At 37.2% G+C, this 18504-nt stretch overlaps 1 protein-coding gene across 1 annotated transcript in view; it reads right to left on the reverse strand.

The window, feature by feature from the left end:
* GRIP1 (glutamate receptor interacting protein 1) overlaps positions 1-18504 on the reverse strand; it is a 230696-nt gene that overhangs the window by 144101 nt on the left and 68091 nt on the right. Inside the window, exons 7-8 of the mRNA XM_078146166.1 lie at positions 3135-3282; positions 869-1038 (exon numbers count right to left, since the gene is read on the reverse strand). Coding sequence (XP_078002292.1) covers positions 869-1038; positions 3135-3282 — 318 coding nt within the window. The remainder of the gene's footprint in view (positions 1-868; positions 1039-3134; positions 3283-18504) is intronic.

Raw genomic sequence — 18504 nt, forward strand, 5'->3', positions numbered from 1 at the left:
TCCTGAGAAGAAAAGATGTCAGAGATGAGGCCAGACCTGACAAGGAGGTGCCTCTCTTCTTTCTCAGCCCTGAATATGTGAGAGCACACCAGCCATGCTTTTGAAACTCTGGGAAACAGAATATTCTACAAGGAATGAAGACTAATTCCGTGACTTCTTTAAAGCAGGAACATTTAGATGCTATCCTTAAAAATTATGAAGGAGCAGGGGCAGCTAGGTGGCGCAGTGGATAGAGTACTGGCCCTGGATTCAGGAGGACCTGAGTCCAAATCCAGCCTCAGACACATAACACTTACTAGCTGTGTGACCCTGGGCAAGTCACTTAACCCCATTGCCTAGACAAAAACCAAAAAAAAAATTATGAAGGAGCATAGGAATCCACTGTAATACTGTCAAAACACACATTCAGGTGTGCCTTTTGCAGCTTCATTGTTTTATTTTTAGGAAGGAAATCCAGCATTAAAAATGCTAAGTGCCTCCCTTCCACCTGCTCCATTGGCCTTGGGGACTTTGCTTTACATTAAGCAAGACTTTAATAAACACTCTTAAAACTCTTTCATGCCTCAAATTTATGGATTTCCATGAGGGTATATTCAAGCAAACCACATATAACTTGAAAAGGGGGATTTGCCAGATGAAAGATTATCAATAAACAATCAATCACCAAGAATTTATTAAGCTCCTGCTATGTGCCAGACAATGGGCAAGGTGCTGGGACAACAAATGAGTTAACTTATAATACTGAAAAGAATGGAGATAGACTCCACCTCAGCTCCATTCCAATTTCTCATTCCCCTGGACAAAGCAATAACTGTGAGGAAAAAAAAATAAGAGCTACAAGGAAATTTATCCAAACGGATCCTCTTACCATGGTCAGGTCCCTTCAGAGCTACTCGAGTCTGGTGATAGGGAAGGATCTCAAGCTTGACCTGGTCTGTAGTATTGGCAAGGAATTGTGTTGCTTCAGCCATGGTGCAATATTCCATGCTAGTTCCATCGATGGAAAGAATATGATCTCCAACATGCAATGCACCACATCTACAGAAAGGAAAAGATATAGTATGGTGCCCAATTGGAATGTGACTTTTAGTTCCTTCAAATTGTTCATGAAAATTTCAAGAGATATTTATTATCATTTAAAAAAGAAAGGAAAAGTTCAAGTGTTATAGGAGTCATCCAATGTCAAATTTTAAGTTTTTTGATGCAAACCTGATATACAAATAGAGACGTGAAGGCTTGGAAAAAATGGAAAAATTTTGGAAAACAATGTATTTTTCACATTCTTTTCCAGTTTTTGTGGGGGGGAGGATACATGGAAATAATTTAGAAAAATACCTTTTTTCTCTCCTTCCCCCTGAATTTTTTGTTTTTCTTCGCTTAGGCCATCGTATCTTTAAGTAAGAGTTGGTAAGTACATAATAATGCAAGACATTACTCAAAGAATTGGAATGGGGTAGCTGACTACTAATATATGTGTAAATGATAACAGAATAATGAGAACAACCTGGTGGAAATATTAGCTAAGACTCTCACACAAGCACCCAGTTCATCATTTTCTTTTTGTTTTATTATTCCAAAGTTAAACATTCATTAGAACAGAAACCATAAATGATGATGGAAATTATGTGAGATTCAGACAAGTCATCAAACTAGGGCTGGCATGGTGACTTGAAGGGAAAATTGGGACAAGGGGAAGGGGAGCTAGCTGTTACATCTTGCTGCACTCAAGAAACTGGCTACTCGATGAGTTGAGGAATGCAAACACAGCAGTCAGCACCCTGACGTACCAATCAACTGGACAGCTCCTTTAACTGGTTATCCTGTGTGGAATGGGGGAAAGAAAAACAGAGGGAGAAAACTAAAGCATCCTGCACCACTGAACTGGATTAATGGCTATTAAAGGCTTGAATGTAGGGTAAGACCATAGTGGAGCTATAGACTGACCACTACAGGAGGCTGCTGCTGACAGTACTGTTTTAAGAGGTAATACTGGGAAGAACTGGGGTGTAGGGAGAAAAGAACTAGAAGCATGTATAAGAACCTGGCTCCTAAAGCATATTTTTTTCCCCATTTTGTAATTTTAATTTAAAAAAAATTTTTTTCCATTTGCTTTTGAGTTGAAAATTTTTTCTCCCTTTTTCTCCCCCTCCCACCCTCCCCAAGATGGCGTACAATCTGACATAGGCTTTACATTTACATACCCATTAAACATATTTTCACATTAGTGAAGTTGTAAGTAAAAATTAAAACCAATAGGAGGAACCATCAGAAAGATGAAACAAAACTCAACTGAAGGTAAAAATAAGTGAGAGCAATTCGACTAAAGTATATTTTTTAAAAAAATTAAAAAAAAATTATTCCACAACTTCAGTAGCCTACCTCTCAGGGCAAAAAGTGTTTTTAATCATCCTTTCCATCTATAAATATAATTTCATTTGGATATGCTGGGTCACTCCAAATGGAGGAAATGAAGTCTTTCTTATCAGGAACTGTAAAATGATTTTGTAGGTGGGAAACCATTCTTTCCCTCCCATCAACTTCAGCAACATTCTAAAATATTAATTAGAAAAAAAAAACCTAAGGAAAGGAGTTTCATTTTTATTGTGTTGTAGGAATGAGAAATGCACCTTAAAGGGACACTTCAAGGTTGTAAAACCTTAAGATTAACACGCCATGACAGCTGTTTCCCAGTGCAGGGCTTTTCTTTAAGGATTCCAGCCAGGTAGTCAATTTTTTTTTCATTTAAAGAAAATAATAAGATTTCATGGCTATAGGGTTTAACTCCTTTGGATACTTCACTGCATGCTACATCACAAACAAAGAGCTGCTTGACTTCTCTATGGAAATAATGGAAGGTTTATGTGGCAATGCATGGTAGGAGGCTTTGCTTTGTTTCTTAAAAAAAAAAGACTTAAAAAAAACTGTACCAATAATCAAACCAAACATCTGGAGAGAATTCCTATGGGACCACTGGTAGGGCAGGTAAATTTTGAGACCCAACAACAGTGACTTGTCTCTGTAAACAAAACTTGTAGAAAATGGCAAGGAAACTTGATTTTTGTTTTTTCATTTGCTTGTTTCATTTTTTTTTTGTCATGAAGTTTAGAAGATGAAGCATTTTCATGGACACTCACCTGTCGGCAATACTTGCAGATTTGATTTTGTCGATGATGATGACCTGCTTGTTGCAGCACATTGAGGTACTCAGTGCGACACCAAGGCTGGAACCAGGGGTTTTAGCAACTTCAATAAGCAGTGGCCCAGAGGCTGTTGCCACTGAATCTGTTGGAAATTTAATTTAAAAATAAAAAAAAAGAGGTCGGTGTAATGTCAGTATTGATCATAATTCAATCATACAGAACTGCAACAGGCACAGAATATATCAAAACGTTGAGCGGTGATGTCTCTGTGTCATAATATTAGTGACAGATACATCTTTCACAACATATTCTTGTGCTTTTCCGATTCCCTTGAGGGCACTTGAGTCATGGATTAGTGGAATCCTTTCACATACTCGAGGACCGAGTGGTTACAGACTCCTGACATCTTTCTACTTTTGCACTCCTCTAATTTCCTTGATTTTATATCTAGCTGAAACCTGCCTCCATGTCACTTTTATCCAGGACTCATCACTCTAGTTTCTCAAGCCAAAATATCTAGTATCTCCTCAATATGATAGTCCTTCAAATACTCAAAAGCAGATATTAAGATCCCCTTCTCCATTTATTTCATGGAAGAAAATGCATTAAATCATGTTAGCATCACTGGTAGATGCAACAACACAGATCATTTTACTCAATTATTTCTTGATTACTAATAGTAATATTCAATCCAATCTAATTTCATATATACTTATTAAGTGAGGTACATGGCTACAGTCCAGTGATATAAAGATAGAAGACAAAATCAGCCCCTGTTTGGAAGTTTACATTCTACCCTCAAGAAATGACACGTAAACAGATAAGTATGTTCAATTACCGAAACTTGTAATAAGGAGCTTGGTGAGAGAGAGCCTGGAGCTGTGCCATAAGTGCTTGTGAAGTATTTGCAAAGTGCATGACAGTAATGCTCTGAGTTTTTATAATTTTGAATTTCTTTTTAAACAGAAGTGTTTTGTACATTTCTTTTCAAAAAATGCCAAATTTGTCAGTACTGCATGTACATAATTGTGTTGATTCTTTTGCTGTAGCATAGACTCTATTTACAAAATGTTTGTTAAAAGTTTTATGGATTTTTATAGTGAAATGTTTACAGCTGTTTAATAAAGAATTGTATATATAAAAAAATAAGTATGTTCCAGATCATTTGGGAATAGAGAGAGCATTAAAAAAATAGAGGGACTGGAAAAGGCTTCCCACAGGCAGCCTTCTATTACATGCATAAATTTATGTATATAAAGTTCTGTGTAAACCTTAAAGTAATATATTAATGTTAGTTATTGTTATGGAAAGAATTGTTATTGAATGGAAAGAAGACATGTAATCCATGAGAGATAATATCTAAGAGAGGGAGCAATAAAACAGGTGTTTATTAACAGGGAGAATCAGAAGTCCTAAGTCAAGGGAACATGAACTTGGATAGACTTCAGGAGACAGTGGAAGACAGAAGGGTCTGGAATGCTGTGGTCCATGGGGTCACAAAGTATCAAATGTGACTGAAGGCTGAGCAATAAAGTCAAGGGAGAAAATTTGACTTTATAGGTTTTCACTGACACAATGTCATGAGACTCATGACCAGAATTTGGCATTATAAAGTTATACTTTATTGAAAAGGAAAAAAATGGCACTTGGGTAACATTAATATCTTCCAGGAAATTCAGCAATCAGGGGTGAAATACTACAGAAAATATCTGATTAAGGATCAAAGGAGTCAGAAATAAAAAGCCATATTGTTGTAGGGGTATACTCTAGCCCACCTTGACAGAAGGAAGAATTAAATAATAAATGCTTATTGGATTGGATTAGAAACAAAACTTGTTAAGAATGTTTTAAGAGGGTCAGGTACAGGTTGGGCGAGATGGTCACTGATATTCTTTTAGGCTGTGTGCATCTCTGATTCTATGATAATCTTATTTATATTGGCATTTTCAACATTTTTGTACAAGTCTCTCACCTAAAGGAGGAATTAATTAGTGCATGGCACCATTGCTTGAATAAGATGGAGAAATGACCTTTTAATAGCCTAAAGTAACACTTCTAGGATTTATTTTAGAATAGGAAGACCTGGAATGAATCTGGGTTATATGAAGGCTATATACATTGGCTGACATTTTCTTGAAACTGCAAACTTGTACGAGACTTTTTTCAATCGGGTGCTCACAAAGTTCTTGCACTGGCTTTTAAGAAAAGAGATTAAATTTCTTTAGAGACTAAATGAAGAAGGTATCTTTCAAGTCTTGGAAACTTTTGTGCTGGCATTCCTGTTACGGCACCAAAACTTTTTTTTGTAAAGACTGATGTATTGGAGGAAGTCATGGGGACAGCATTTATACAAAAAAAGACCTACGCTCAGAAACTGTGCAGTAGCTTGGCCCCTACTCTTCATGCCAAATAATACACATGGAAACAAAATACAAATCAAAGGGTAAGGAATTGCTTGCAATTGAGGCTAACAATCAGTATCATTTGGAAAGTTCTTGACACCTGGTGACAGCCTTCACCAATCATAAAAAGTCAGAGCATTCATCAGGTCTTACTCAGATGCATGTTCCCAACAACAAAGAAAAGTCAATTGGATATTCCCAAATGCTACTGCACGTAAGTCACAAAAGTTCTTATTAAAAGTGGTATCAGAAATGTGCCAGCATTTTACTAAGATATCTAGCAAATGCAAAGGAAAAATCAAAGTGATATAGCTGGATGAAGGGGGGGAAGGAGTTACACATTAAGGATGGCAGGAGAGAAGAAATAGACATGACAGCATGAGAAGAAACAAACAGAAGAAAGAAAAATCACAAAGAAATCAAGTTCAAAGCCCCTGACAGAGAATTAACTCATATTGCAGTAAAGCATGGGTGTGAAAAAAGAATCATACAGACATAAATTATTCATGATTAAAGAGGTTTCAGTCATTAAGATATTTATATCAACAGTAAAGCACTTATGCACTGTGGTGATTTATGGCTACTATAATTATGTAAGTTACACTGATGACTGTTTACATAGAAAACACTCAAGATTTTTTCATTTTGTTAATCAATTTTCCTTCTGAACAGTGCATTTCAATCAGAGGACAAGGCTTGATTAAACCCCACCCAAGACAGCACAATGATTTTTTGCAAGTTAATACTAACATGGCCAGGCTAACATATCCTTTAGATAAATGGTATAAGGAATGAGGTATTTATCAGATTATTCATTAGCAAAATGTCGTATTATTTTCAACTTAGCACTCAAATAGTGATATTAAACCATTTCATCAACTCTCTCGTGAACTAAACAACATATTATTTTTGAAAGATTGAGAAGCAGACTATTGCCTGTCTAAGGATACTTCTGGGGAAGTGGCCAAGTATATGAAATAACCAGCACTATAGAAATGTGAATTATTCATATAAAACTACTATTATAATGCCTGAAAAAGGTTAGAAGTGAGTGTGAGTCCCTGAAGGCCATGACAATAGCATGTTAGCTTTGGACAGATTTTGAGTCAGGGGCCCAGTGACTATTTATCATTAGAGGGAAAGCCTAGATAAAGTTCAGCCAGTTAATAATCACAGTTAGTAAGCATTTATTGTTTGTAGGCACTGTGCTAAGTGCCGGAGACACAAAAAAGCAAAAAAACGGTTTCTGCTCTCAAGAGGCATGCATTTTAATGGAGACAAAATTCAAAAAACTAGATAAGCACAAGATATATACCAAGTAGACAGAAGTTCAGAGACCCGGCAGAGAGCCCTATGCTGGCTGCAAAATTATGTATTTTGGTTTTTTTTTCAGTCACAGGAACTCTTAAAAAAGACAAATTGACTAATTCTGAAAATAGATGTGTTTTGCCTCAGTAGTTGGAATGTCCCCATAGATGGAAATAGATTCTTTAAATATTGACATTTCATGGTTACAGTTATCCACACACATGTACATACGTAAACTCATATCTTCAGACAGACAGATAAGATAGGTGGATAGGTAGGTAAGGTTAGAAAGATAGATCAACAAAGTAGGTAAGTAGATAGGTAGATAGATGGACAGATAGATATCCCCCCTCCCTCCCTCCATCTATCTATCTATCTATCTATCTATCTATCTATCTATCTATCTATCTATCTATCTATCTATCCATCCGGATGGAGAAGGAAAGGGGGGGAAGAAAGTGGGAGAAGGGGAGGGGAAGAGGGAGAGGGAGAGAGATAGCCTGAGAGCTCAACCCATAATGAGCCGGGAATCTAGGATTTTAGGACAGGCATTATAGTCAGTCCAGCAGTGATGACCTAAGGAACAAGGGTTCTGGGACTCCAGTCCAGTGGAAGCTAGCAGAGATTCCAGCTTTGGAACTGAATTGAAAGCCTGTTTCCTTCCTTGTTCCCCCGAGATTGAGGCAGTATGAAGGAGAAGTACGTCCCTGAGTTTAGTGGAGGAAATGTATGTATATTTGTTCATTCTATATTTTGGAAGTAAATATCCCTTTGTAAAAGTAATCTGATGTGAAGTGGTTAAATGCACCTAGGACACAGCCACTGGGTCTCTAAAAATCAACCAGTGGTGGCTTGAGCTGATGGCGGAGAAGAAAGATTCCCCCAAATCTGTTCAGAGTAACTGAGAACCCTGAGGTAGGTAAAATGTAACAGGTCTGGCCAGGACAGAGTAGAGAGTGTCAACTATGTTACATTAACTTCACAAAATCTCTTCTACATGTCCCCTTCTCTCCACTTACACTGCCATTACCCTGGTACATCTAAATCATCATTATCATCACTACCATCACCATCACCATCCATCATAATAGCTAACATACATATATGTGTGTGTGTGTGTGTGTGTGTGTGTGTGTGTGTGTGTGTGTGTGTGTGTGTATATATATATATACATATATATATATATATATATATATATATATATATATATATATATATATATATATATGTATATAGCACCTATAATGTGCCAGGCACAGCGCTAAGCTCTTTACAAATATCTCATTTGATCCTCACAATAACTCTGGGAGGTAGGTGCTATTATTATCCCCATTTTATAGATGAGAAAACTGAACTGAATGGAGGTTATGTGACTTGCCCAAGCTTACACAGTTAGTAAGTGTCTGAGGCTGGATTTGAACTGAGGTCTTGCTTTAGACCCAGCACAATATCCACTGAGTTGCCTAGCTGTCCCTCATTACCTAATGGCTAGAATATTCCAACAGCCTTCTGGTTGGTCTTCCTGCTTGAAGTCTTTCCCAAGTCAATTCATCTTCCATTCAGAGGGCAAAATGATTTTCCAAAAATGCGTGTCTATCCCTGTCAGTCCATTACTCAATAAACTGTAGCAGCTACCCATCCTCCCCCTACAGGATCAAATATAAAATCATACCTTTGGCATTTAAATCTGTCCTTTCCTGATCTTCCTATACTTTACTATTCTCCACCTACTCTTCAATGTAGCAACTCAGCTCTTCCTTGCACAAAGATACTCCCTCTCACATTCCTATACCTTGTTTGTTTTGCTTCTTTAATTTTATTCCCATTATCAAAAATATTTTCCCCTTCTACCTTGCTCAATCCAATTTAAAAAAAAAGAAACAAAGAAAAACAATTGTATCATGTATAGTTTAGAAATTCTTTATATATAGCTCGTCCAATCTGACTATTTTCTCATCTTTTTTAGTGTTGAGGGACCAATATACAAGGAATATGAGGGGAGAGGAAGATAATAAAAACATGGGCAAAATCTTGGACCTTAATAGTGGAAAAATTAATTTAAAAAACATTAGTAATCTATGTGAGAGTCATTTGTATGCAAACTGAGTGTATCTTTGATAAGGGTAAACTGAAGGAAGGCGGAAAGGCAGGAAGGAAACAAGCTTTTATTAATCACCTATGTGCCAGGCACTGTGCTAAGCATTTTACAAATATCTTGGGCAAGTCATTTAACCTCTCTGCCTTAATTTTCTCAACTGTAAAATGGGGATAATATAACCTCTCAGGTTTGTTGTAAGTATAAAATGAAATAATATTTGTAAAATGCCTGACACATGGTAAGCACCATATAAATGTTAGCCATCATCATCATCATCATCATCATCATCTCATTTGAGAAATATAACAGAAATAACCCTCTGATTGTCAACAGCAGGTAGGCATAAAACAGGGCATATGTGTGTGTATATATATTTTATATGTGTGTGTGTGTGTGTGTGTGTGTGTGTGTGTGTGTGTGTGCTGGCCAAAGGTGTTCACAGAAATGGTGGTGGAGATCCAGTACATAGTCCAAATAGGAGGACTTCCTGTGGGTGCTAAAGTCCTCCAGATTCTCCTGTTTGTGTCATGCCCAGAACATTATAGAGTCTCTTAGAAGAGACTGTCTCTTAGAAGACAGTCATCACTTAAAGGAATTTGATCTGTCTATCCACATAGGAAACACAAAATGGATGAAGAATGTTGATTGCCCAGATTTTAACATGCACTTAGATGGATACCCTATAGAGTATGTCTAATAAACTGTATGTATAACTGGGACAGACAGTAAAGGAGGACAATAAGTTGGGTCCAAAACTGAACAGGAGGAAAAGTGAAAGCTGGATTGCTTTTGAGAAATTGAAAAGCTCTTTTATTGATCCCAAGGTTCCCATAAAAGCAAAGGCTTTTCAATTCAACACTAACCATTTGACAGGTTTTGCTATCTGGCAGTGAGATCTGGAACATCACTGTCTCTGAAAGACTAAAGATGTTTTTCATACAAAGAGCGATGGAAAGGTGAATTGTCGGTAAGCATGCTGTATCATATAACCAGCAAGGAAGGAACAGGATTAAAAGACATCATCAAAGAATTGTATGTCAGGAAAAGAAGAGGGGTTGATCACATTATAAGAGCAAAGGATAAGAAGCAGACAGCCAAAGAGAGGAGATCTTCCATTGGTATCCTTGTAATGTTGAGTGAAAATGAGAAAAGCCTCCAGTATGAGCACATGGATGAGAGTCACAGAGGATGGCAAGTATGGATTAGTTGTAATTTGCATATCTAGAAAGAACTCCTGAACTAATGAGATCATAGATCCATTTGAGCACTTGTGGGATAGGGATAGGAAACAGTCATGATACAGGGAGCGCCTAGGTGAAGAAACTAGCAGTGAAAGCTAACATCTTCATTGTAACTTGCTGTCTTCGATAGCTGCTTAGTTTTTGAGAATATGTTTTTAGTTATGAGGGTCCTCCAGTTTGTAAATTCTCTACATTGTAAAATTCTTCAGGTGTACTTTGGTCAACTGCTACATGGAACTTACATAGCTCAATAATAATAACAGAATTAAAACATGTTTAAGTAAAAGGCAATCAGAAGAATAAGTCATGAGATTTCATAAGTGGTTTCTGAGGCCAAGTATGGGAATCAGGAGATATGGTCTGGGGGAAATAATACTTTCCCTGCTAGTCAACTGTTGTTATTCTGATAGACAGAAGGAGTTTTCGAGGTAGGGGGAGAAATTCTAAATCTCCTGTGAAAGATAAAGGTCTAAGACATCACTGCATCTAAGGGACAACCTTTTAGGAAGTTCAAAATGTTCATGTCCTCCTGACTGAAAAAACAAAGGGTCTTTAAATCAATATGGCATTTGGAGGGACTTATTAGCATGACTAATAACAGTGATTACTACGAAAGTCGGAAAAATCACATTCTTCAAGATGTGATGTCAAAGGCATAAGTAGGGTACACATACATGCCAACCCCCGAAGCATCAGTTCCACATCATCCACCTCCAGAAGGCCTGATTTCTCTTCCTCTAAAAATAGTGGCTGTCAGTTCCTCTTCTGAAGTGGGTAAGTGATCCCCTAAAAAATTGAAGCCCTGTCAGTTTATGCTGAGACAGGGAAGTTGTACATGCAGGAATATGAGCTTTGCCTGGCTGCAAAAAGCTCATGCTCAGGCTTCGTAACTGTCAAGGGGATAGGAGCTGGACCTGTGATTTCATTGGTACCACGAATTCCCCAGGTGAGGAAACTCCCACCACCGATGCTAGGTGGCACCTTGTCTGCAACTTACAGTTTTAAGGAGTGGGCTAGAACACTGCTGAGGTGCCAAGCAGTGAAGAGATTTGCCCAGGGCAACTGCCAGGGACAAGGAAGAAATGGTCGGTCAGGAAAATTTAATAGCAGGAGGTAATTTTTACATGCGACTGTCCACTAGAACTAACTTCATTACCTCTCCTAGAACATGTTGTTATGTTAGCAGAAAAATATCTCAGTTCTCAAGAATTCTTTAAGAGAAATGGAATCAGGATGGGAGTGGAGTGGGTAGAACTGACACCAAACATACAGCAATCTCAGGAAGGTGGATTTTGTTTGTTTTATTAACTCCCACATGGATAGGTCAGATGGAAGACCATTTTACATTTTAGTTTCTTACAAGAATTGCCAACGTAAAAAAAAAATTATCAAATGGCCAGGCAATTGGTGATGTGTACCTACATATTTTGGGGCAGCTTGGTGGCTCAGTGGATAGAATGCCAGGCCTGAAGTCAGGAACACTCATTTTCCTTAGTTCAAGTCCGACATCCGACACTTTCTAGCTGTGTGACCCTGAGCAAGTCTGTTTGCCTCAGTTTCTTTACCTGTAAAATGAGCTAAAGAAGGAAATGGCAAACCACTCCAGTATCTTTGACAAGAAAAACCAAATGGGGTCACATGAAGAGTTGGATGTGACTGAAATGACTGAATGACGTCTCCCTATTTACATTTTTAATTTGACTTTTGGCACTCTACAGATGGAATCCTCATTCAATGACCAGTAAGTGGACACACTGATGGAAGAGATGAATTATAGATGAATTATATCAACCTTGACCTTCTTGCTATAAACAAAAGCAGACGAAAGAATGAAGTTACCACTAAATGGAAGGATGGCTCACCGGTACTCCTTGGAGATGCAAAGAAAGGAGTTGGCAGAGTCAATTTTATAATATTCTCTAAAGCAACAAGAAATATTATTTAGCAGGATAGTTGGTTATTTGCATATAGCAGAATTCATAGTAAGTATTTACAAAAAGAACACCATTAAAATAAATTCACCAATGTATCTATGACAGCTAGTGGCATAGTGGATAGAGTGCTAGGTCTAGAGTCAGGAAGACCTGAGCTCAAATCTGGCCTCATAGACTTACTAGCTGTGTGATCCTGGACAAGTCACTTAACCTCCCTTTGCCTCACTTTCTTCAACTGTAAAATGGGGATAATAACAGTATCTACTTTGCAGGTTTACTGTGAAGATCAAATGAGGTATTTGCAAAAAGCGTGGAGCTCAGTGCCTAGCACATAATAGGTGCTAAATAAATGCTTATTTCCGACTCCTTCCCCATCTCCTTAAGAAAGAACAGGGAGAAATTTTATAAAGAACTTGATGAGGCCATCCAAATTAACTAATCATATATACCCTTTAATATTAAATGAATTAAATGCAAAGATGAGGATAGGGAGATATATTTGGAAAAACATGGTCAAGGAAGAAGTAATAAGGTCGAAGCATTGTAGATTATATAGAAAATTCAAACCTTTATATCATAAATACTTTCTTTTAGAAAATTATTGGTTGAAAAAATAAATAAAAGAAAAAATAAATAAAAGAAAATTATTGGTGGGTACTGAATATAATGAGTATCAAATAACACTGTAAAAATGAAGTGGTATGTCTTAACAGACGAGAAAAGATTTATTGTAAATACGAGTTATCTCTGATGAATTATATATTGTTAGACTACTGATTTTCAGAGCTAAGGTCAGAATTAGTAAAAAAAAAAAAAAAGGAAAAAAAGAATAAAGGTGAGAAAAAATTTATGTTGTACTACTGAAACAACTCAATTCTGTACTATTTAAATGAATAAATGACCATCAAAAATGGGAAAGGAACAAGAGAAATTATATAGACATTGATTACAATATTTTTACTGAAGTTTAGCCAATGCATATTAATTATCACAGCAAGGAGACCAAAAGATTCCTCAAAGCACCTTATTCTTTAAACAGCTGGCTTGTTTGACAGAGAAAAATGACTACCTTTTTTAGAAAATGAATTCATTTGTAAAATATTATGGGCAACTAGTAGAATATTATTATTGGGCAGTTACATGGTTCAATGATAGAATACCAGACCTGCAGTCAGGAAGACTCATCTTCCTGAGTTCAAATCTGGCCTGAGACACTTACTAGCTGTGTGACCCTAGGCAAGTCACTGTTTGCCTCAGTTTCCTCATCTGTAAAATGAGCTGGAGAAGGAAATGGCAAACCATTCAAATACCTTTGTCAAGAAAACTCCAATGGGGGTCATGAAGATTGAAATGACTCACCAACAATAACAAAATATTATGAAGAAGGATGATGGCAGATATTGGACAGTTTAATCTTAAAAAGCACAGAGATACAATGCAGGGCAAAATCAGTGCAGGGTAAAATCAGCTTAAAGAGAACTAAACAAAACATCAAACTGAACAAAATCAACCCAGTGGCATTAAAGGTCAAAAGAAAGATTAGAAAAGATGTATAAAAATTGTTACAACAAACTCATATTTATCAAGTACAATGGAAACCACCACATTTGGACCCTAACACAACAGTCCCTAGTGTGGTTATTATGAAGGCGAAGTGACATCAAAGAAAACGAAGACAGGAAAAACTGCTGGATTGAACCAAATGTTCAAAGAACAGATCTATGCTAGAAGTAATGGAACCCTAGGAGCACTGAAAGATCAGTTTGCAAGGTACCCGAAGGAGGGAAGATGCTAACGACCTGGAAAAAAAAATTGGATCTTATCCTCCCCCTCAAAATAGAAAGGTAACTGAATGAACATTAATAATTACCAATGTTCATGGTGCATGCTTACTTTCCTATCTATTAGGAATTTTTATGAGAATCATTTATATATGAATTGATTATTAGAAGGGAAAAAACAGGCTTTTACAAGCAGTGTTCAACAATGGTTCACAACTGACGGTAAGATTTAGAGAATACAAGATCCCACTGTGTTCTGTATTCATAGCACGGGGATTGGTCACTTTTCAGTCTAAGAAAAGTGGCAAGTTTCTGATGTATAATTTTGGCCACCAGGTCATGTCTTTCTGGCTACTAAGCAGGTACTATATTTTTCCAGCCTCCAGTGATATGTTTCATAGATACCACCATTTCCTTCAATAACTTAAATTTATCACCGAGTCTGGGCTCCTTATGGATAACCTCTCCATAATTTGTAGTGGTAATGACCTGGTCCTCAAATGCCAAAATAAATAAACCCTTCTGTTTGCACAAACAAAGCTACAGGATTCCACCATCAAATGGTGGTTGACAGATTGTTGGTTCACTATGCGAATATCACTGATGGAAGGATTTTTGGTTCCACATTTTGATATTAGTCATTAAGATGCTATATCCAGAGGTAAACCACTTTAGGTTACATTAGACAAATCCAATGGTGTGGATCTGTGAGCCTTTATTATTGTTCTCTGAAGTGACACCTGCTTGCTCCAAAAACATTTTTTGACTTGTTATATTTTTGTGCTTGAAGAGTTGTTTATCAATTTTCCTCCCTTTTGGTGAGGAGGTATTAATTTTTGTATATCTCTCTTACTTAGGTCAAGTCAAAAGCATTTATTTAGGGTAAGGGGCCTCTATGTTTTATTATTATTGTATGGGCCTATATAAGGATGTTTTCCAAATTTGTTATGGTCCATTTTACAGTTCTGAAAGTATACATTAACAATGGTGTCATATAGGTATTAACTGCCTTATAGGTATTCTTCTCATTTGGTTTTGATTCAGGATACTAGTAATTCTCTTGATGTATTCAGACATAGCTCCCTTTTCTTGATATGTTTATGCTCAATGTTTCTTTACTGGAGAACAGGATTTTTTAGTTATCACCTTTATCCATTGTTTTGATGAGACTTTTAAATTTAATCTTGAAGACTTAAGTCTTTGCTTTTCCTTGGTGTAGAATGTTATAATTATGGACTTCAAATGACATTTTGATATCACTGTGGAAAGATTCTATAATATTATTATTTCATCCTTATATTTTTTCAATGAGGTTTAGATAGAACAATTCTTGGACAAGTCATCATCCTGCTATTATTTTGTTTGTTGTGTTTTTGCCAAGCAATTGGGGTTAAGTGACTTGCCCAGAGTCACCCAGCTAGTGAATATCACGTGTCTGAGGCTGGATTTGAACTCAGGTCCTCCTGACTCCAGGACCAGTGCTCTATCCACTACGCCACCTGGCTGCCCCATCCATTCTTCTATTATTCTTGGACAAGTCGCCATCCTGTCATTATTCTTTTATTGTTATAGTCTGTTGCATAAGAATATAAAATAACTATTTTTGTTATCAGTATGTCTTATTTTTATTATTAATTATATTTATTATGTAGCCAAGATTTCAATGAGCACAATAAAGGATCACTCATTAGATTATTTGTGATTCAGTAATAATACATTAGGAGTTTTGAAAATGAGCAATGAATTCATTTTGTTGATACATCAATAATCTCAGTGCTGTGATATTCAGTGGCATCCTCTTCCTAAAGGCAAAGGAGAGTTTTACAACACTCATTTATTCACAGAAAAACCTGAGTGGCACACTAGCTTTAATGAATTCTAAAGGGAGTCTCTGGGTATAAATGAGAGAAGAAAGAAAGAAGAGGAAGGAAGATTCCAGGAACATGATATCCTTACTCCCTTAACCTAAGTAGGTTTACCATAATTTGAATCAATAAAAATGCCTAAATGATTAAACACCAGCAGGTAATTAATTCAGTGTTTCACTTTCCTCCCTCTTTCTCAGAACTCTTAAGCTCCTAATGTTAAATATTTAATGTACTGGGATTTAAAAAAAATCAATAATGTACTTAGTCCTCAGACAACCTAAGTTTCCTAATTCAAGTAAATCTCAAAACGTTGATTTCCTAAATTAAAACAAAACAACAGAAATTTTAAAAGTCTTCCTTGTCAGACTTTCCTTTTTAGCAAAAAATATTAAATCTCAAATAGGTACTTAGCAAACCCACAAGTTCAACACACAACTTATCATCTTGGTCTCTGCCCCCTTGGCCCACCCTAACATATGATAGAATGCTTTATGTTGTATTCCTCTGTTCCTACCTCCACCTTTAAAGCTCTCATCTACATTTACCTCTTTTTAATTCTTGGCAGTTAAGTCTCAATTTTCCATGGGTGGATTATCAGCTTTGTGGCTAATCTTAAATAAAATATGCATTCAAGTAGTCATGAATACTGTCACCTATACTGGTTACCAAGCTTCTTGGCCGATATGGTATTTACTTTGCTAGAAAAGGAGGACTTTTAAACCAAGATACCAAAGCCATCTTCAGTCCTTTTTCCAAGTGAGAACACACAGAGAAAAAGGAAACTCATCCACTCACATGGTTTAAACTACGAACTCTTTTTGAGTAATTTTTCCCACCATCTTGACTTCTCCCTCTGAGTTTTACATGCACAAATGGACCTAAAGAGAACTTCAGATCTTTCCTCACAAAGCAACTCTCCCTGGTTTACCAATGCAGCCTGCATCGTATCTTTGATGCTTCCTCTTTCACCTCCCACATCCAATCAGTTACCAAATCCAGCTGATTCTGCTTTTGGAATTTCCCCCAAATCTATCTTTTCTATTCAAGCATTATGGTGCAGGTCCTCATTATCACACATTTTACTGCAACAACATCTTCATTCGTTTTCCTGGCTCTACCCTCTTCCCACAGAAACACAAAATATCAGAGCTGAATGAGAATTCAGTGGTCACCTAATCCGTTGCGAACCTGAACAAAAATTCCCTTTACAATATACTTGCAAAAAGTCACCTACCTTGAAAACCCAGCAAAGGATAGCCCACTCTCTCTCAAGGTGAACAATTCTTCTTTTGGGGCCAATGCTCATTGTTAGGAAGTTTTTACTTACCCTGAGGCAAAATCTGACTATCTGCAACCCCCATCCATTGCTACTGATATCGTTCTTTAAAAAGCAGAACGATTCTATTTAGTCACTCAACAAACATTTATTGACTTAGTATTCCTTATTCTACATGAAAGGACTTCAGATACTTGAAGGCAATGAGTACATTCTCCTTCTATCTCCCTAACTACCCTCTGGAAATCAGGTCACATATTCCTGCTTCTTTAACGGTGGCCTTGAATAGCATGGTGGTCAATCTTTTGACAATCCTGGTCACTCTTCTCCAGCTTTTCAATGTCTTTCCTAAAAATCTGGCACCTGGAATGGAACGCAGGAGCCTTGATGCAGTCTGACCAGAGCAGTGAACAGTGAGGAGGCAGTGGAACATGAAGGATTTGGAGTTAGAGGACAGGACAAAATTATGATTTGGCTACTTTCTACTTATGCTAACTTGAGTAAGTTAAGTAAGAAGTTAAGACTTCTCTAGGCTTAAGTTTTGTTGTTGTTTTGGTCATGTACAACCCTTTGTGACCCCATTTGGAGTTTTCTTGGCAAAGACACTGGAGGGGTTCACCATTTCCTTCTCCAGCTCATTTTACAGACAAGGAAACTAAGGCAAACAGGGTTGGTTAAATGACTTGCCCAGGGTCACACAGCTAGTAAGTGTCTGAGATCAAATTTGAACTCAGGTCCTCCTGATTTCATGCCCAGTACTCTATCCTGTACCACCTACACGCCCAGGCTTAAGTTTACTCATCTGTAAAATGGAGGAAAAGGAAGCTCCAAAGTCCCTTCTTTGATGCAATTAACTATAATGTCTCTTCTTCTGGACACCACACAGAGGTATTAATGTAGCCTAAAACTGCAGATTTATCTTGCCTATACACAGATTTGATCACATCACTCCTTTGCTTAACCTTTCCTTCTGCGAGCTACCTTGAAAACCAAATCTTTTCATGCCTTTAAAATGATGCTACTTCCAGTACAGATTTCCTTCAAGTATATTTGGTCAGGTCCAGGCTCTCTCACTGATTGATTTCATCTCCCTCAGTGCTACTGCCATTTCATTACAAAGCATGTTGAGAATAAAAATGGCAGAATCTAGATGCAGCAGCACCACTATGATTGCTGATAGAAATATTAACCCTAGAAATGTCAACAGTTCTGTTTCATTTCAGATGTGTCTGTTGTCTGTCTTTCTTCCACAATCCATCCGCAGCTAAGTGGTGCCATGGATACAGTGGTAGGGCATGGTGTCAGGAAGACATCAGTTCAAATGCAGCCTCAGACTCTTATTAGCAGCATGACCCTGGTAAAGTCACTAAACCTTGGCCTACCTCATTTTCCTCAACTGTAAAATAAGGATAATAATAGCACCTACCCACTCACTGTTGTTGTGAGGTTGAAATGA

The sequence above is a fragment of the Phascolarctos cinereus genome, unplaced genomic scaffold (assembly GCF_003287225.1).
Source record: "Phascolarctos cinereus isolate Bilbo 61053 unplaced genomic scaffold, phaCin_HiC Scaffold_1;HRSCAF=81, whole genome shotgun sequence".
NCBI lineage: Eukaryota > Metazoa > Chordata > Mammalia > Diprotodontia > Phascolarctidae > Phascolarctos > Phascolarctos cinereus.